We start from the raw sequence: 20,030 nt of genomic DNA, 5'->3' as shown, positions 1-20,030 counted from the left end.
AACCTCTCTGGACCTAGCTAAGCCATCCCAGAGGGGCCCCACACTAAGTCCATTCCTCTGCCTCAGGACCTGCCTGTGCACTACCCCAGTGAGGAACCAGGGCCACCACTTTAAGGAAATCACAGCCAAAGTGTAAGTGTAGGAGGATTATTTTTTAAAATTTATTAAGGTAGTTTCCTGTAAAGTTTGCCGTTAAATAATCACACAAAGATTGAGGCTGTAAGAAAAGAGTGGCGAGCATCGAGTGATTTATTCCAAAGCTTTTGTGGGTGGCTGTAACAGGGTCAGGTTTTGCTTCCAAATTACAGAAATCTTATCCCAGCTCCAAACTGAACACCATCACATATCCTGAAATGAAACACACTGGTCAGACATGGGGTCAGCACAAAAAGGCTACAACCCAGTTACCTCAGCCTTTCTAACCATGAACCTCTGCTCAGAAAACATGCCAAGACAACAGAACGCTCCAGGTCTGGAAGTTGTTAACAGTAATACAAGCAGCTTCGATGTGATCTCCAAACCCTTTGCACTTTACAAAGCCCAGAGTGGACTTTACAATCCAGCACAGAATGGCTCCATTATCTGAGGACAGTGTCCATCAGAAGCTATTCTAGGGGAAGGCAGCGTGGGCAGCCAGTGAGATCTGGACTCTGGCCTCAGTATGACTGCTGAGGTGACCATCAGGTGACCAGCTGTGTTCCGACGATCCTCTCCCTGGGAATCTTGCCTCACAGGCCACTGAAAAAGCTGAGGCCGTCTGCCAAGAGTGCCCTCTCCTATCTTTCACAACCACCTCCTTCTCTGCCCTTCTATGACCTAGGGGTGGCCTTTCCCTGCCAAGGCTAAGGCCCTCTATCTGTTCCAGCAATCTCAGTCCATCCTATCTCCTCCAGCAGACCGCCCCCTCTCCCCACCCACTGGCTGCTTCCTACTGCTGACAAACAACCATCCCACTTCTCCCCCATCCCCACAGCTACCACCCCATCTCTCTCTTCCCTTTGTGGCTAGACTCCTTGAGAAGGCCCTCCTTCTACAGCCTGGCTTCTGATCTCACCGTTCCACTGAACCCCCTCTCCCCAAAGTAGCCAATGCTCTCTGCATGCACAAGGCCAACGATCTTTCCTCCCTCCTCCTCCCCCCTTCCCCCTCCCCCTTGCCTCCCCCCTTCCTCCTCCTCCCCCCTCCTCCTCCCTCCCTCTCCCCCCACCTTCCTGGGGCCTCTGAGAACAACGCCATGGACCACCCTTCTCTCCAGGTTCCCAGACAGCTGGCTCCAGGTTCTCCCCCTAGCCAGCCGAGTGCTTCTCAGTACCCTGGGCTAAATCTCCACCCTCTCCACCAGCTGGCTCGGAGATGTCCCATGAACTCAATCACCATCTCTGCAGATGTTTCTCAGAGCTACGTATTGTATCCAGCCCTCACCGAGTCTCTCCTGACCTTGTCTCCACCTGGGAGGCCGACAGACATCCTAAACTGAACGTGTCCAGGACTGACTTCACAACCTTTCCCCAAACTGTCCCCCACCTACCCTGCCTGTCACTGTAACAGGAGACACTTCCCAGGCCCCCGCCGGCCATGCCAGGAGCCACGCTGGCCTCCCCACTCTCCCAGCCCCAGATCTAACATGGTGCCAAGGTCTGTCAACTCCCACTCTGCAACATCTCTCGAATACGCTCCCTCCTCTCCTCTGAGCAGGGCTTCTGCAAGAGCTGCTGGGCCCGCCTCTCGCCTCTCCAGCCCATTTGCCATTCAGTCACCAGTAACTTTCCCACCGGGCAGGTCTGACTATGTCGGCTGCCTCCAATATAATCATATTTACATGGTGCCCACCAAGTGCCAGGATCAGCTAAGCACTTTACAAAGATAACTTATCTGATCCTCACAACATACCTGGAGGGGGATGTCACTATTATCCCCATTTTACAGTTGAGGACACTAAGGCAGACAGGCTAAAATGACTTGTCCAGGTCAGGCAGCTAGTATCTGAAGCTAGATTTGAACCCGGGTCTTCCTGACTCTGGGCCTGCAGGGCACAGTGGCAGGCCCAACTGCCATGGCTCCTCACCACCTCCAGGACCAAACATGAACCCTCTGTTTGGCATGGAGCCCCTCCTGACTTGGCTCCAGCCTTCCCACATGTCACACACCCCTCCCCAACATCCTCTGTGACCCAGTGACACTGCCCCCTTGCCGCTCCTTGAGCAGGACATGCCATCTCCCTGTCCTGTGCGCTTTCAGCAGCTGTCCCCCAGGCCTAGAATCCCAGAATCCGGCTCATCTCTGCCTCCGGCTTCCTTAGAGACCCAGCAAAGGTCCCACCCTCTGAGAAGGCCTCCCCCATCCCCTCATACTTGTGCCCGCCCTCCAAGACCAGCCCCAATTCATCCTGGCTCTGGCTTGCTTGTACACAGCTTGTTTGCCCCTTTCAACTGGGCTTCCCTGAGAGCATAAGCTGTCCTTCACTTTCCTTCATAGCCTCAGGCCTCAGCACAAGGCCTGACACACAGTAGGTGCTTAATAATACTGGCAGCCTGGACCTGAGGAACCCTGAGGCCCTGGCAGTCTTGGATCTCCTCATCTGTGCAGGCAATGACACTTCCCTAACTCTAGGGCTTGTCACCGCTCATGAGGGGCTGGAAGGGCCTCCCTTGGGTCCCACCATCTCAAGGTGCTGATAGCATCTGCACAAGAATGGCGGCAGATCATTCTCCACACCCTGACCCCTGGACCTTAGGTGTGGAGATGGGGATGTGGGCTCTGCCTCAGGGTTTAAGAGCATTTCTGTCTTAATAACAGAAGTCCAAACAACACACTGGGAGGGTGGGTGAAGCTCCCCTGTCCCCCAATCCTGCCTAGCCCTTTAAAACTGGTCTTCCGCCAGGCTCTGCCCAGCCCAGAGCAGATGTGTAGGCAGCCAAGGCCTGGCCAGGGGCAGGGGCAGCTCTCACGCATGGTGGCAGGCTCTGAGGAGTCAAAACCAGAATCTGGGCTCCCTCCAAAGATCAGCCCAATCACTAGGGTATGCCTTTAATGTCACTGGTGACCAAGGCAAGACGTAAAGCAACTCAGAGGGCCATCAGTCACCAGCATCATCAGAGGAAAAGGAGATCCAGGCCCAATCAACAGAGCAGCTCAAGCCAGGCTGTGGAATGAAGAGAAGGCCGACCCCAAGCAGCCTCCAGGACAACTACAGAGAACAGCGCCTTAGCCTGAAAACAGGCATCCCACAGCACTGGCCATGATGGGAGGGACGGAAAGAACACGGACCCTTATTTTACAGGTCAGGACACTGAATCATGGTCAAGTGACCTGCCCACGGGAACACACGGCTGCTCGCCCTCTGCCCTCTGTCTCCCCTCCTTCCTCTCTCTCCCTGTCTCTCCCCACTCTCTCTCCTCCCTCCCTCTCCCTCTCCTCTCTGCCTGTTTCTCCCCTCTCTCCTTCCTCCCTCCCTCTCCCTCTCCTCTCTGCTTGTCTCTCCCCTCTCTCCTTCCTCCTTCCCTCTCTCTCTCATCCCCAAACCCCAACCCAAACAGAAATAACCCCAGAGTTGAATAATCTAAAATCATGCTTCCTCAGAACCCACCACGGCCTCTGCACTGCTCCCTCACGGTTTGCTGAAGGCTGGTTGATTGTGAATCTGCCTGAGTATGTTTCACTGGGGTAACACATGAGCCCTCATTCAGGGGCCACACCCGCCACCTTGGCATGAAAGCAGCAGATAAAACGGGAGGAGGGAAGCAAATGGCTCAGCAGCCATCAGTGAAGCCGGCAAACTGCCACGGCTCCATCCAGGCTCTGAAGTGCCGACTGCTCAGAGATAACCAGGCCCTGAGAGCCACCACCGCTGTCCCAGGACCGTGGCGGGTCCGGCCCCCTCTGTGAGCTCCGGGGCTGTGTGTGCAAGGACCAGACTGTGCCCACTGACACAGTGGGAGGAGAAGGAACAGTCCACTTCAGATTAAGGTCACTGGTCTCTGCTCGGAGTCATTTGTGTTTGTATTTAAATGCGTTTTGTTTTAGTGGATTTAGAAATGTTTTAAAAAGTGTCTGAAATGCATGTGCACAGATGGGAAGAATGAGCCAATCACAGTAAGATCATCTTACACCCCCCTGCTCCAGTTTAGGGGCCTGGCCCTGTTGGCTGACCCTCTGAATGGCAGCGACGCCCAGCCTCCACCAGCCCCACAGCCCAGCTCCCAAAGGTGCCACTGACCCAATGCACGCTGTGTACACCACCACGCAGGCCCTCCCGGGGGGAGCTTACCTGTCGCCCCTCTGCACTCCCATGGGGATGCAGTAATTCAACTCCAGTCGAGCAATGTTGCCCAGTCTGAGGACGATGCCAGCACCGTAAGACCAGCGGATACACTCAGCCAGCTTACGAAGATGAGCCTTGGGACCTTCCCCTGAAAATGGGAAAGGATGGGTTACTCAGGGCAGATGAGAAGGCAGGGGCCACTGTCAGGGCCGATGGCGAGCCTGGCCTTACACACTATCAGCTGTGGGACCCTCCTTACCTCAGTTTCCCCATTTGTACAATGGGGAAAGCCACCGCGTCTGCCTCCCAGGGCTGTTGAGGATTAAATGGGGCACTTGTGAAGTGCCAGGCACATGGGAAGCCCTATATAATGCCAGTTACTATCCTGCTGTTATCTACAGTAATGATACCCAACCACAGCCATCAGTGAAGGGAGACAGGGCAAGTGCTAGCCAACTGCCCCCCAGGGGCGGGCGCAGCAGCGAGGCCGAGCGGCTGGGGCAGTGCGGGCCGGGTCCAAGAGCCCTGGGAACAGAGGCCCTCTCCAAGCAAGAACACCTTCCCCTTCACAATGGGAGCCCTGAGAGCAGGGGCTGCCTAGTCAGCCTTTTCTGCTGCACCCCCAGCAGTCAGCACCATGCTCTGCATACAATCGGTGCCTCATCAACACTCCCTCCGTCTTCCATTTTCTCCCCCTCCTTCTCTCTCCATCCCTCCTTCCCCATCTGCAAGGACCTTACACTTTAACAGGGAGAAAAGGAAAGTACAGAAACAACCCCGGAACGTGCAGCACATCCTCCCAGGAAGGTCGACTTTACCATAGTTTAGGTTGCAGAGGTTTCCCGCGTTGAGGAAGAAATGGGTCCGGAAGAGATCCCCAAAGCCGCCCTGGCCCGGCCGGAAGGGCAGTGGTGTGTAGAGGTGCAGGCCACCCGCCCAGTAGGCCTCTCCTCCGAGGTAGTCACCTAGAGGGGGGCACACACACATACACGTGTTGGGGAGCGAGCAGACCCCTGGCTGGAGCCCCACACCCTTACCCCAAGAAATGGAGCTGGGGCCACAGCCTGAAAGCTGGGCCTGAGGTCACCTCGTCTGCCCTCCCTTGTAGCCTGGAGCCAGCTGGTCACTCCCTGACCACCTCCACATCCCCCACTATTGGCAGGACTGATCTTGAAGAAGAGCTCCCCCTCCCTGTAACCTCCACCCACCACTTCCTGCCACGTGTCTGGAAACCCTGGGGTTCCACATCCACGGGGGAGCAGAAGCGCTTCTTATCAAAGAGAAGGGCAGCTGGGGCCCTCTCCCAGATGGGAGCCCTGACCCCTGACTCTGGGGACCTCTGCACTGAGGGCTGGACCACCTGAACAATGCTGTCCTGCTGGGACTGAACACCAATGAGAAAATGCACATGGGCTGGATTGGGAGGAGGGTCCGGGGAGAGAGAGAGAGGGAGGAAAGGAGGAAGGGGAATGAGGAAGTCCCCTGAGCGGAGGCAGACGGTGGCTAGTCAGCCCCTTGGAGGCCGGATGTCTCTGGGTGGGACACAGACCATGACCAGGGCTCATCAGTGACCACTGGGCAGACCGTACCAACCATGCCATGGTGCCAGGGGTCAATGGGCTTGCCCTTCATGGGAGACATGGCGTTGGTACCAGCAGGCAGCCAAGGGCTGTGCGTCACCAACAATGGTGTGCACATAAGAACAGGAGGAAAAGAGGCATCTGTTTTATGCCCAAGAGCCAGACAGATGGGAGCCCTTGCGGATGGGCAGGCCCTCCATGGAGGATTCTCCCCGAGGCCTGGATGAGAACACTGGGCCACTGACAGGGGAGTCCAAGCCAAAGGGAGAACCACGGTCATTCTCCTTGTCTCTCTGAGCACTGAAGGAAAACAGGGGTTCCAGTGCCGGGGGCTTCCCAGGCACCTTCCTAAATAAGATCCAATCTGGACCCAAGACAGACCCAGCAAACATGAGACAGACAACAAGAGGGGCCGCAACAGCCCCAGGGGGGGGCAAGAAGGTTGCAGACTCACCTTCACTCTGGGGTCCGATGCTGTACATGCTGAAGCCCCGAACACTTGTGGGACCACCGAGATAGAACCTGAAATGACAACAGCAGCACCACTCAGTGAAACACAGGAGCCCCCGACCCCTGGGCACCTGGAGGACACAAGAGAAGCCTGACTCACAGCAGCCTGGGAGCAGGAAGCCGACTGCGGATCCTCCCTCTGACCCCAGTGCCTGCATGGGCCCAGACAAGTCACTGGGGACAGCAAAGAAGGGGCGCCCTGGACTGGGGACCCTGGTGACGTCACAGGGTCGGGCCCTGCCCAAGGGTCTACAGCTAAACCACTGTGTGCACTCCCAGCACAGCAGCCTTCGGGTGCCATGGGAAGGGAGCTAGGACATCCTCCTGCTCTGCCCCCACGTCCCATCCTGGGCTTCCTCCCAAAGCCACGCCCGGCCCTGCATTCCAAAGGCTACAGATGCTGAACGCGCCCTAAAGAGTGTCCAGGGAATGAAAGGGCTTTCTCATAGCTTCATGACCAGGTGGAAACTTTTTCCACTTAACCTTTCAAGAATGTTCAAAGCTGCTAGCTCCAGAACCCTAGACCAAGAGATAAGGCCAGGCTGCCGCCCTCTGGGGTGCAGAGAGGGGCCGTGACCTCCCCATGGTCACACAGGTCACGTGGCCAAGCCCCAGGAGCCCCCACGTCCGTAAGTCTGCCCTGGGGCTCCAGATCAACCTGTGGCCTGGGTCAGCTGCAGTTATTTACACGGACATGGTGCTTAGCAACATTTAAAGGGGGAAGGCCTTGTCTGATGGGGTGTGGAGGGGGCCTGTGGAATGGCCAGTCTGGTGAGGGCTCAGCTCCTAGTGGAGTCCTGGAAAGAAGCCCCCTGGTTTCTCCTGCCCCCCAGGGTGCGTCGCATCCCCCAAGGGCCACAGAAATGAAGGCTTCCCGAGCATGAGCAGTGCCTCTTGGCACCAGTCTGGGGTCCCAGAGCCAGCTGTGGGTGGCCTGGCAAAGCCCTGCCCCACCGTGGGCCTCGGCTCCTCACCCCCAATGGCAATGAGCACAGCTCTGCATCCAGGGGTGTAACCACGAGAGACCCTGCCACATTCTGACACCTGACAGACTCAAAGTGAGGCTCCATGTGACATTCAATGCCACCCTTAAAGAGCCCCACATTTTCTAAACAAATTTTTATGACAATAGCCATCAATCTGTCATTACAATGACCAGGTGTGGCCCTGGAAGAGAGAGGAGGATGACAGGAGCCAAAGGGGACCCTTTCAATCAACAGATGAGGAAACCCAGGCAGAGAGAAGGAAGTGCCTTGTGTTAGCTGGGCAGCAGGGTCCGAGGGGGGCGAGAGCCCAGCTGCTCAGACCCTCTGCCTCCCCCACCGCAGAGCTCAGTGGCCTGAGGGGATGGCGAGGCAAAGCTCCAGAGGGCGGCGACAGACAGCGACAGACTCACCTGTCAGCGATGCTCGATGGCTTCTCCCCAATCGGCACCAACATCCCACCCCATAGGGAGGCCGACACAACCTAGGGAGAGACAAGTAAGGGCAGTCCCTCCGCGTCGGCTGAGTGCCACGGGAGTGCACACAGGCATGCCAGGCGAGGGCTGGGAGAGCCCCTGACGTGTGGCCTAATACACAGGCCTAGGCCCGGCCTCCTTCAGGATAAGGACTCTGCACCCATCAGCCCCCCATGCCCACTCTGCCTCCCAGCCTCCAGTGGACAGCCCCAGGCTGTCCACACCCCACACCCTGCAGGGCGGGGCATGCTGTCCAAGGCAGGTCAGGGCTGCCTGGTTTCCTCATCCATAAAATGGGGAGAGGACAAGTACCACATGTCTGTGCACAGCCACTGGATCACATGAGCACGGTTGAGGAAACCCCACAAATGCCAACAGTCACTGGTGCCCTGAGTTCACCAGCTTCTGCAAAGCCATAACTAGCCCTGAGGCTTTCAGATCCCACGCCTCAGGGGCCCCAGACGGCACTTCCTGCCTGTCCTGCTCAGCCCAGCTCAGGGCACCCTGATTGCCCCTTTCACAATGGGCTGTGGAGCCCGGGGAGGTGGGGACGGGCATGAAGAAGCAAAGCCACGAACTGGGCTGAGGGGCCTGGGCAGAGCAGCCCCGCTGTGACAAAGGGTATCTAAACACTCTGTAAACCTTTACAGTAAGCTGTGTCTGGTACTTTGGGACACACTAACGCCTCAACACACACAGAAGGTGCTCAAGATGATGGGCGTCTAATACGAGAGAATCACCAGACCCTGAGCTTTGGTCAAAGGGCCTCGAGCACACAGCGCTGCTCTGGGGTGAGGAGAGGGCTCCGGGAGAAGGCCTGGCAGGAGCCAAGTGCTGGGCAAGCTGGCATCGAGGCCTTGGATCTGCCAGCTGGGACCTGGGCAGCCACCCAGCCCCCGATCCTCCCCCTGTCCCTCCATCAAGGCGTGCTACCTCGCCCAAGGACAGCAATCAAGACAATACCTGCAGAGAACATGAGCACACTTCAGAGCCTGCCTTGTCCTATAGGTGGGGCCATCTGCAATGCCTCAGTGAGAGACACGTAAAGCCGGGCTGAGCTCAGGCCCAGAGCTGGCGGACCTGGCACAGCCCAGGGGTCACCTCCAAGGCAAGGCACCAGGGCAGAGGGGGTGGTAACCACTTCTGTACATAAAGATACACACACCCAGGCTCAGCTGCAGCACTTAGGGCACACCCTCACTGTCTTTAAGGGGGGAGCTAACAACAGAAGGTGCCCCTGGGGCTCAGGTGCAGTGACACAGAGAAGCGAGTCCAAGGGAGGCATCTTCAGCCTCAGGTAAAAGAATAGAAATAACCCAAAGCCTGCGTTTTCCCACAATGCTTTGCCGACCCTGGGAAGAAGGCCCTTCTGCTGGGGACTGGCACTCACTGTGTCCATGAGGAACTGCTGATTCAGCTGGAGCTCAAAGTCTTCCTTCAGGAAGCTGACGTCCCCGCCCGTGTAGCCGGCCAGCTCCTGTGTCACAAAAGAGAGCAGAGCAGAGCCCACACTGGTCAGGTGGGCCGGGAGCTCAGTGAGGTCTAGAAAAATTTCCCTGCCACGCCTCCCAAACCTCACTGTCTCAGGCCCCCTAAGTAAGAGAGGCTTCTACACTCTCAGAGAAGCCTAGAGCCCGTGGATGGAAGGGTGTACCAGGGGAGTGAGTCACCTTATGGGAGTACCTGAGAAATGTGCTTGTGACCATGCAGACTAAGTCACTGGTCAGCAGCAACAAAATCTCCAGCCCAGCATGCATCACTGAGCTCAATGCTGCCCCCTCCCACAGCAGACAGGACCCCCTGCTCCAGAGCCACAGAAAAGCAGACCTTAAGTCCCAAGTTGAAAAAACAAAACAAATGGAACATGGCCCTTTAGAAACGTTCTCTCTCCTGCCAAACCCCTGGGCCATAAAGCATCTGTGCAGTGGGTACTACCTGGTTCACTTTCAACAGAGCACCTTTCCTTGGCAAAATGGAGGAGTTCCGAGAATCGATGACCATCGCATGCTGAAAGGAAGGGGAAGGAGGCCCATGAGGACTGCGCAGCGGCCCAGGAGTGCCTCCTTAGCTGGGGCCCCTGCAAGGCTTCCTGGCTTCAGCAAGGGTGGAGAGGGTGACCACTGGCTCCCTTCTCAGGCCCCGAGGAAGAGGAGATGGAGGGGAGCATGGGCCACTCCCCAGGTGCAGATGCTTTTCAGCAGGAGGTCCCAGGTGATGCAGGACCCTCCTCTCCTCCAGGCCTCCCACCCCCTTCCTATTCCTCCCCGCACAGCATGCATGGGTGACACCAGCCTCAGTGACCAGGGGCCCCCAGGCCCACACACATCCTCCTGCCTTCTCTCGGACCAGAAGGCATTGGGGATGGCCCCAGGGCCTGGGCAATCAGTGCCCCAACCCACTTTTTCCTCCCCCAAAACTGGCTTAGGGCTCAGGGTATGTCATACTCCTGCACTCCAGGAGAAGACCCAGGCAAAGAGGGCAAACGACAGGGACCCTCAAGGGGCACGGCTGCTGCCAGGAACCTCTCTTCCCCAAGAAAAGACGCATTCGTACCGAGAGAGACGATTTGAGAGAGTGTCCACTCTCTTTGCGAACGGCAAACGATGCTGTCCTTGCAAGGCAGCCCAGCTCCCGCCACACGGCCTCCCACTTCAGGGTGTGGCTCGTCTTCCATATGGGGAACTACAAAGAAGAAAAGACCCCCTGGGAGCTCAGCCCGCGAACCCAGCCTGCTGCATGCTTACTCACAGAGGACAGCGGGCTCAGCGGGCAATCCCCCTGGCACACGGGCGACAGCATCAAAGGCTGCTCCCGGGCTGGAGGCCCCTGGAGACAATCACTGTGACATATGAACCATCTGGTCCAAGTCCCCGCTTTACAGGTAAGGAAACTGAGGCCCAGACACTCATGAGAAGTCACACAGCATCCGAAATGAGAATCAAGCACAGCCACGCCCTCATCTGCCCTGTGAGCAGGCCAGAGTCCCCCATGGGGTGTGTCTGCCTCTCACACACACATGTGCACACTTACACACGTTCACATCAACACACTCTCACCACACACACATGCTCACATACCTGCTAACCATCCTCACAGTTACACACTCACATTCATACACCCACATGTACACACATGCATGCACACTTGCACATTCACGCACAAACAGGTACACATATGAATGCACACTTGAACATTCACAAACATGCTCACATACATGCACACTCACAAACACACATATGCACTTATACATCCATACACCAGCACATTACACACACATGTATGTACACTTGCAATCCACACAAACACATGTACACACGCACAATTCACATGCACACTATAAACACACATACACACTCTCACCATGCATGCACATACACACGTATGTAAATGTGCACATTCATACACATAAACACTCACGTGCACACATGCATACACACTTGCACATTCATACACAAAAACACATACACATATATGCATACTTGCACATTCACAAACACACTCACACATACGCACACTTACACATTCACACAAACACACATATGCACTTATACACTCACACACATGTATGCACTCACACATTCATACACACATGCAGTCACATGTACACACTCACCACACACACATGCACACTCATACACAAACACAAATGCACACACTCACATATTCATACACATTCACACACAAACACACTTGCACACACTCACATATTCATATGCACATTCACATGCACACTCACCATACATACACACATGTAGTATGCACACTTGCGCATTCATACACTCTCACCATACATACACGTACATACACATACGTACACGTGCACATTCATACACACATGCATGCACACTCACACATTCATACACACACTCACATTCATACACATACATGTACACACACAGCCACACACGGGATGTACAACAGAGGCAAAGCCCCTGTGGGACCCAAGAGGAATCTCCACACCTCTTTTAGGGAACCTCGATTTTCTCACAGGCAGCTTGGGGGTGCAGTGGATAGAACATGGCCCAGAGGGAGGAAGACGCTTCTTCCTGAGTTCAAATCAAGCCTCAGACACTTTCTGCCTGTGTGACCCTGGGCAAGTCATGTAAGCACTGCCTGCCTCAGTCTCCTCAACAGTAAAATGGGAAGGATAACTGCTTGGCCTCCCAGAGGGCCTGGGAGGATGGCAGTGTCTGTTCACAGCAGGCCTCCTCTAACCACCTGTTCCCTTCTCTCCCTATAAAGCCAGAGGCTCACCAAAGCTAAGACATTTGCACAAAGCTCTCAGTGAGCCCGGGACCCAGCGTGCCCGTGAGTACTGTGTACATGTGTGTGGCCACACACGGCTAGGGGCCACCGCCACACACAGGCCTGTCCGGAGGGCCTGGACTTCATCCCTAACCTCGGACTGTGCAGGCTTCCCCAGGAGCTGCGGTCCAGAGGCTGGGGTCAGATGGAGTCAGGGGACGAGTGAGCGGCCTGAGGAGGAGAGGCCAGACAGGGCAGGCTGAGCTCAATGAAGCCTCAATGAAATAAACTCAGTAAATGCTGACCAGGTGGCGTCTCTGCAGGAGCTCCAAATGCCACAGGATCATAGGGGTCAGCTGGTGCCCCTTCCCTGCTTTCTATACTTGAGGAAACTGAGTCCCAGGGAAGTTAAGTGAGCCCCTAAAGGTCACCAGGATCAGCAGGAGAGCTGGACTTGGACCCAGATTGGAGGGAGGCCCTGCCCACAGCACCGCCCTCTCTGCCCCTTTAGACTCTTCTATCAAAGGAGAGAAGAAGGGCAAGAGAAGGTTTTCAAGGACATAGGGAGCTGAATTCTGCCTGTGGGCCAGGGGAAGGAGGAACAGACAGATGGGGATTCTAGGTAAAGGCAGGGGGCAGGTAGCCTGGAGGGGCTCTGGGCCCCAGGGTCAGCAGCAGCTCTTACCCCCCCCCCCCAGGGGGTTCCTGAGTCACCTCCACAAGACCCTGAAGCTTCGAGGGCCTAACATGCAGAGCAGGACCACGGGGCAGAGAGAGCCCAGGGCAGCGATGATCAGTACAGCCTGCCCACCACCCCCAGGCATCCGGCCACAGGTCCTCCCCGGCACCCTCTTCATGTAGTTGGCCCTGAAGCACTACTCACGCTGTACTCAGCAGACACGCCTCTGTCTGTCTCACGAAGGGAGCTCCATGGGAACTGGCCAGTGACTTTATACAGGTTCAGAGAGAAGCTAGGAGAAAAGCAGGGGGCAGTGGGCAGAGCTGGTGGGCCCTGCAGTCAAGCCCAACCCCTGCCCCACCTCAGCACCCCCGGGCAGCTGTACTTACTTCCTGTCGAAGTTTCCAGGCTGGGGCTTAAAGAAGGAGAGGCCGTAAGAAGTTTCCTTTGTTCCGTAGGAGAACTGAAAAGTCACCTTCTCTGCACGACCAAAAATGTTGGGGAGCTTGAGGCCGAGGACCTAGGGCAGGGAGAGAGCGCATGATTCCTCCCAGCATGCTTGTGGCCAAGCCCCAGGGTGGGAAGGAGAAGAGAAACAAGCCTACCATGCTGCCTTCATTGTTTCCCACCATGGTGTTGTAGCTGCCTGTCAGCCGCCTCAGCTCAGTGACTTCAAAGGTGACGTCCAAGCCGTTAGGGAGGGCATCGTCACCTGCATGAGGAGCAATGAGCGAGTGGAGACCAAGAACGACCCACATCGGCTCTGCAGTCACATGACGAAAAGCAAAAAGGAGAGGGGAACGAAAAGGCCCCATGCCCTCGCTCCTGCACAAAGCCTCACGGAAGCCCAAGACGGACGTGCCCACGCACCTCACCGTCTGAGGTAGTTACCTAAAAGACTGTTCTGAGCCTGCAAACGCTGGGCAGCTGGAGGCACAGTGGGCAGTGCTCCAAGCCTGGAGTCAGGGAGACCCCAGAGAATGAAGTGAACAACAATGGCTACCCTGTCGAGGACAACACGGGAAGCCTTGGGCCTCTGAGCACTGTGGTGCCAGCTGCACCCCAGCCCCCAAGTCCCTTTGGTGACTGTCCTGATGGGTTACTGGCCAGGGATGCCAGGACACTGATATTTGTAAAAAAAAAAAAAAACCTAAAGGAAAGCAAAGACAGTCAATGAAACACGTAAGAGAGCAGACGGAAGCACAGACGGGGGGCCACAGCGGGGTGACGCGGGCACGACGGCCTGGCACCCTGTGTGGGTGTGTATCAAATCCGTGGCCCCGGGTTTGGCCTCCCTTCCCCACTCTTTGTTTCGGGACACACTCACACTTATCAGGGCTTGCTACAACCACAACAAAAATGGCCCTTCCCATAACCCCACGAGGAAACTGAGGAATCGTGGCCCAGGTAAAAGCCCACTCGAGTCTGTCCTGCAGAGAGGCTCGAGTCGGCTGTGCCAGCCTGTAAAGGGCAGCTGTCAGGGAAGGGGGACTCGTGGGGAGCAGATTGGGGCTGCCATCACAAGGCAGCTGCCTCGAGAGGTGCAAAGGCTGCTGGGACTGCAAGGATGGGTGATGGTTCCATCTGCCAAGGACACTATGGAGGGGGAGAGGGGCCCTGAAGGTCAGCTTGACTGCAGGATTCCCTCATCACAGGTCACCTGTCACTTGCAGCCTACCCCTCTAACCTGGAAGAGTGAGCTAGAGAAGGGAGCGGCAGGGAAGAAGAGACAGAAAAAGAGGGAGAAAAAAGAACATTATCTAGCACTGATGTAGTGTTTCAGGGTTTGCAGAGTGTGTGTGTGTGTACGTGTGGACATGTGCGCACACAGAGAGACATGTGCATGTATAAACAGCATCTTACTCAGGTCTCACTACAACCCTGGAGGTCAGTGCTACTATGATCCTCATCTCACAGATAAGGAAACTGAGGCAGCATCACACAGGCACCATGGTGCCCGCCACAAACGCCAGCCGATCCCAAACCTGCAGCCACAGGAGGCCTCCAAAGCCCAGCTGAACCCAGGTACCCCTGTCCCTAGTGTTTGCCACTCAAGCCAAGGGAAGAAATACCAGACTCATGTGAGCTCCAGGCCGTAGCGAACCCACAGAGGGTGTACAACGACCCCCCCCCACATCTCGTTTCACCGTTCCCCATCTTAGCAGGTTGGAATCATCCCTGTTTGTCAGACAAGAAGAGAAGCCCAGAATGGCTCAGGGACTTGCCCAGGGTCCCCAAAGGCGGGGATGGAGCATGGGAGAAGGGGCATTGCTTGGTGAGCTCAGAGCAGTCGGACAGTCCATGCCGAGCACCCCCCAATCATCTGGGCTCTCGAGAGTCTGGCACCTTCTCCTCCTTTACGCCTTCAGCGTGTTCAAGTATGCCAGCGTCTGCAGGGACCCTCGCAGCCGAGCACGCCCGAGGCTGGGTTGGGCTCACGTACCTTGGCACGTGTCGATGAGAACATCGACCTGCCTGAAGATGCCAAGGCGCAGCAGCTTCTCGCGGGCTTCATGAGCCTTCCTCATCACCTGCCAACAGAGCAAAGGGAGCCTGAGAAGTCACTGAGGAAGGGACGCACAGAGTTACTTTAAAGCACAAACAGAGACAATGCCTATTTCCACACCAAGACCCTGCTACACACAAGTGTTTGTGACGCAGGTGCAGGGGGCTTTGGCCATGCCCAGGGTGCCATAAAGCAGAGGCAGATCTGCCTGCTCAGCCCCCGGAGGGTCACAGGGTCTTAGCCCCCTAACAGGCTGGAAGCGTTTCTGCAAACCAGGAGGCTGATGAAGATGATACTCACGTCAATGAGATTCTTAGCCCTGAAGACGTCTCCAATTTCATACATGATGATGTCATCTTTGGTCCTTCCCAGGCCATCGAAATGGACGTGCTGCACCACCACCTGAGCAGAGGCAGGGGAGTGGTCAGTCCCTCAGTCAGCATTCAGACACTGCCTCCTGCGCTGCAGACCCTGGGCGATGTCACCAAGACCCAGGCTCACATCTCATGGTGGGCACGGGGCCTGAAGTTCACTAGGGTTTGGTTGTCCTTGCCTGGTCTCTAATCTCAAATATATTCGTTTCAGTTCTGGCTTCCCAGTGCCAAAGTGGAGACGCTCTTCAAAACCAACCCACAACCCCCAGCTCAGGCTCTCCAGCACAATGGAAAACAGCAGCTCTGTGCTGGAAGCCCAAAGGCCGCCAGCTTGGCTCCCTTCTCTGCCCACCCTCCCCCTCACATGCTCTAATTCTACACTGGCAATCACCCTCCTAATTCGACTCTCTGTCCAATAACCCTGTACATGTCACAAAAGACTCCACTGATCATTCTCTTTCCAAAATTCACATTTTTTAAAATGAGATTCTCTTGCCTTTCTCCTTTACAGATCATTTCCTGATGACCTCAACCCCAACAAATCTTTTCTCACAATAAAGAAAAACAGGGCGTGGTCTTGGGTGCCTCCCCTCCCCCTTCTGGGCCTCAGTTTCCCCACAGTGCTCACACCTCAGAGGACTGAGGTGAGGAGAGCCCTTTGGGAGGGGCGGCACTAAACACAAGGGGATCACAAGCTGCCAAGTCTGCTCCTGGGGGGATTCCAGGGAGGGGCTCTGGGAAGACACTCACATCTTTGTTTTCCAGGACTTCCTGCTTGATTTCAGGCTCGACCTCCACAAATTCAGCCTCATCTCCCAAACCTCCAAAGTCAGGCCCGCTGACCGGAAGAGGCTCCAGGCTCTGAAGGGAAAAAAAAAATGAGGCAAGGGGCAGATATGAGCAAAAGTAGCCCCAGTGGAGGGCCCAAGGTCGGCAGTCAGGGATGGGTCTGTCACACAGGAACAACAGGCTGGGGACCAGCTGGGAAGACGGGGTGCGGGGGAAGGATCACAGAACGCCCCCAAACCCAAGCTGGCCCCCAGCCATGACATAGGGTGGTGAATTTGATAATACAGTGATTCCTTTTGTTTTTGGTTCTAATTTCAAAACTAAACTAGGGTTAGCCTTCAAAACTAAGTTAGCCTTAATTACCAAAAATAAGAATAAATTAAATTATAAATAAATGGCACTGTGGTAATTTAAAAAAAAATCCTTGGATAACTTTGATTTCAAAAAGTTTGGGCAATACCAGCCTAGGTTAACAAAGACATATATACAGAACTCTAAAATCAAGAAATCCCATGATTCACATAAAGGCTGGACTGGGGCCACTGCGGCTCTCCAGATCTCATGGACACAGCTCAGTAATGGCTGATTAAGCCAAACTGCAGATGTTGGTATAAATGTAAAGGGAGGAGGCAATTTCTCGCTCTTGCTTGGAAAGAGGCCTGAATTTTCCTCCCCTCTGGTTACCCATGTCCTGAACTTCCCTTTCTGAATAGGGATGGGCCGTGACTCTCTGGGATGAGCAGAATACATGAGGAGGAGGAGGAGGAATGGGGAGGAATGAGGACACAGCTGTGGCTGCCCACGGCCCATGACCTTTGGTCCAGACAGTCTGGTGAGGCCTGTTCTCTTGCTTCATCTGCAAAGAGGGAACCCCCCGCATCCTCCTCCTGTGTCCTCACCCCCAACATCAGCATCCTGCCTGTTCCAATCCAAACTCTGCCAGCTCTTGTAAAACCACCTTCTTGTTCTTCCCAAGATGCTCCCAGTCACCACCCAGGTCAGGCGGGTGGCAGGCCCTGCCCAAGTGCCTTACCATATGCCAGGCCCCGGGGACACACATGCCAACAGCGACGTACAAACCAGACAGAGCCAGGACAGCCCAGGGCATCTCAGGGGAAGAGACTACTTTACTCAGCAGGATTGGGAAAGGCTTTCTGTAGAAAGTGGGATTCCAGCCAGGAGACAGAGATGGAGGGCATGGGAGGTCAGCCAACGAAAAGGTCAGAAGCTGGTGTGGCAAGTGCGGCATGGCCAGGGGGCCCGGGTCAGTGGCTGGCAGAGTGCGGGGTGAGCGTGGGTGAGAAGAGTGAAAGGCAGGAAGGGCTGGGCCCCTTATGGTCTCCCTCCTATCCTCCTAGCTTGGGGGGATGGGTACAGCGGCTGCCTCCAAAAGGCCTGTGCCATGGGACACGCTAGTCAACCCTGCAGGGCCTCAGTTTTCCCTCCTGGTCCTAGACCTAGGACCGTGTACATGACTGACCCTGCCTCCGCTACCTGCTTCAAGCTTCAGTCGCCGCATCTGTCAAATGGGGACGGAACCCGCAGTGCCTGCCTCAGAGGGCTGGTCATGAGAATCAAATGAGTGAATGAAACAGCGTGAGGTGACAAGAGAGGAGATTCAGGAGTAAGTGCAGCACAGGGAGACAGGGAAGGATCGTCAGGGCTGCTCCCTGTCGTGCTGCGGCCAGGTGGCTCAGTGAATACAGCACCGGCCCGCCCTCAGACGCTTAATGCTAGGTCACTATCCCTGTGACCTTGGGCAAGTCACTTAACCCTAACTGCCCTGCCCTCCCCCCTCCAAAAAGCACAAGAGAAAAGAAAATAAACTCCCGGTGTGCAAATCTGCCAAGTCCCGCACAACTTGTAAAATACAATCTTCAATCCCTGCCGCCCTTTTGGCTAGACACGTACCCGGGAGAGCCCAGGACACAGTTCTACACCTGGTTCCTCTGATAAAGGCTTCCTTCCTCAATTCTGGAAGGGTCTTGGCCAAACCCATAACAGGGCCATTCCCCGATAAGCGACCAAGGGCTACGAACAGACCCGGCTCAAAGCCGTCACCGGCTACAAGAGAAAATGCGCTCCAGCTCTTGAGGGGAGAAGCGGAGGGCAGCGATTCTCGGCCCCCGCCCCCAGACTGGCTACCGCACGGAACAGGAGAGCTCGGGCTGGGCGCGGAGACAAGGGGCCCGTGCACGGCACCTCGGAGCCGGCAGCACCGGGGCCTGGATCCATCCACCGCTCAATCGATCACTCCCTCGGGACTGTCACCGGGTGGCCCCAAGGGCGGCCCCTGGACCTCATTCGGGCACCGGCGGACATCCGGGCCTCAGTTTCCCCGTGGGACGAGCCCTCCCCCTCTAATGCTCATCAATCCCAAGGCGCGCCCCCGGGGCGCGCGCAGGCGCACAAGGGGCTCCCGCGCTGTCACTCCAGGGGGTAGGGCGGCCCTCAAGCCTCAGTTTCCCCGCCTGTAAAACCAGGCCCCGTTCCCAACTTTAAGCAGGACTATGAGAGTGGCGGTGGCGGCGGCTACAAGGACGCGACGTCTCCGCGATAACACGTGCGGAGGCTTCTGCGGGCCTCGGTTTCCCCGCCCCCCTCGCGGCCCCGCCTTACCCGCGCGTGCACAGTGCCCATGGCGCCTCCCGAGGAAGGGGCGCAGGCGGCCCCGCGGCGCACGGAGGAGGCCCGGGGGCGGGGGGGGGGGCTTGGGTACACGCGGCGGCTCCTCGGCGGCGGCCTCTACTCAGAGCGGCGCGCGCAGCCCCGGACCCGGCGCGCTGGTGGCGGCCATGACACTAACCCTGACCCCGCCCCCGGCGCTAGCGCTGCCCGCGCCCATTGGCCCGCGCCGCCGTGTCCCGGAAGTCGTCGCGGAAGCCCGAGTTGTACGCATGCGCAAGGCCCCGGAACCGGGGGAGGGCTGGCGCAGTGGCCGACGGGAGGGGCCGAAGGGCGACGGGCGAAGGGCGAGGTTGAGGTCAAGCCGGGACGGGCGGGTCTGAAGGGCGGGGCCGGGGCGGAGACACTTCAGTCTCGAGGCTCGCGTTCTTCTGAGTGGATTGGCGAGGAAAGTGATGCCACGGAACCCCTCGATTTACAGAGGGGGAGACTGAGGCACTGCGAGGCCACGTGACTTGGGATCCCAAGTTGAGCCCACCCCCTCTTTTTGAAGAGTCACGTGGTTTCGGAGGTGCGCCCCTTCTCTGGGGAGGGGGAGGGGGATGAGCAGTAAGGGCAGCTGGCAGTGGCTGGGATTCGCACTCAGCTCCTCGGACTGCCGTGTTCAGATCCCTAGAGTTGAGCAGGTTCTAGTGATGAATAGTAACAGCCCGCATTTTATGGAGTCAGGATTCGCACTCAGGCCTCCCAGACTCCTGCCCCGTGCTCCGTGAGCCACCCTGCCGCCTCCTAGGCATAGGGGGTTAAGTGACTGACCCAGGGTCTCACAGTTGGGGCGTGTCTGAGTCCGCATTCGCACTCATCGCCCGCTTCATGGAGGGGACCCCGGCCTGGGTCTTGTTATCTCTGGACACCGGAACCTCCGGCGTCGGACCCGGCTCTAGGGAGGCTGGGAAAGCAGAGGAGGACCCCCGAGCCTGGCTTACCGCGCCCCCCCCCCCC

General features: G+C 56.7%; 1 protein-coding gene across 2 annotated transcripts; it reads right to left on the bottom strand.

Moving 5' to 3' along the window:
- Positions 1 to 211: 211 nt before the first annotated feature.
- SAMM50 (SAMM50 sorting and assembly machinery component) lies at positions 212 to 19,176 on the bottom strand. Of its 2 annotated transcripts, none has more exons than XM_069102909.1 (15): positions 19,023 to 19,176; positions 16,365 to 16,475; positions 15,541 to 15,642; positions 15,178 to 15,265; positions 13,340 to 13,446; positions 13,124 to 13,254; positions 12,939 to 13,026; positions 10,364 to 10,492; positions 9,746 to 9,817; positions 9,201 to 9,287; positions 7,748 to 7,818; positions 6,296 to 6,363; positions 5,080 to 5,226; positions 4,268 to 4,409; positions 212 to 348 (listed from the first exon to the last, which is right to left on the bottom strand). In XM_069102909.1, exons 1-15 carry the CDS (start codon positions 19,041 to 19,043, stop codon positions 303 to 305), a joined length of 1,410 nt encoding a protein of 469 aa, XP_068959010.1. In that variant the 5' UTR covers positions 19,044 to 19,176; the 3' UTR covers positions 212 to 302. The 2 variants fall into 2 exon arrangements, with proteins under 2 accessions (XP_068959010.1, XP_068959011.1); XM_069102910.1 differs by lacking the exon at positions 19,023 to 19,176 and adding an exon at positions 18,315 to 18,883.
- Between the last annotated feature and the right edge of the window lie 854 nt (positions 19,177 to 20,030).

Source organism: Petaurus breviceps, unplaced genomic scaffold (genome assembly GCF_028583685.1).
Source record: "Petaurus breviceps papuanus isolate PSGF00001 unplaced genomic scaffold, PetGlider_PUasm1.0 558, whole genome shotgun sequence".
In the NCBI taxonomy this organism is placed as follows: Eukaryota; Metazoa; Chordata; class Mammalia; order Diprotodontia; family Petauridae; genus Petaurus; species Petaurus breviceps.
This window is presented reverse-complemented; position numbering and strand designations above follow the sequence as displayed.

Coding starts and splice junctions, on each gene's coding strand:
- SAMM50 (XM_069102909.1), bottom strand. CDS start 19,043: ATGGGCACTGTGCACGCGCGG. Junction 9,818..10,363: donor CTCTCAAATCGTCTCTCTCG/GTACGAATGCGT, acceptor CCTTCCTTTCAG/CATGCGATGGTCATCGATTC. Junction 349..4,267: donor GGAGTGCAGAGGGGCGACAG/GTAAGCTCCCCC, acceptor GTTTCATTTCAG/GATATGTGATGGTGTTCAGT.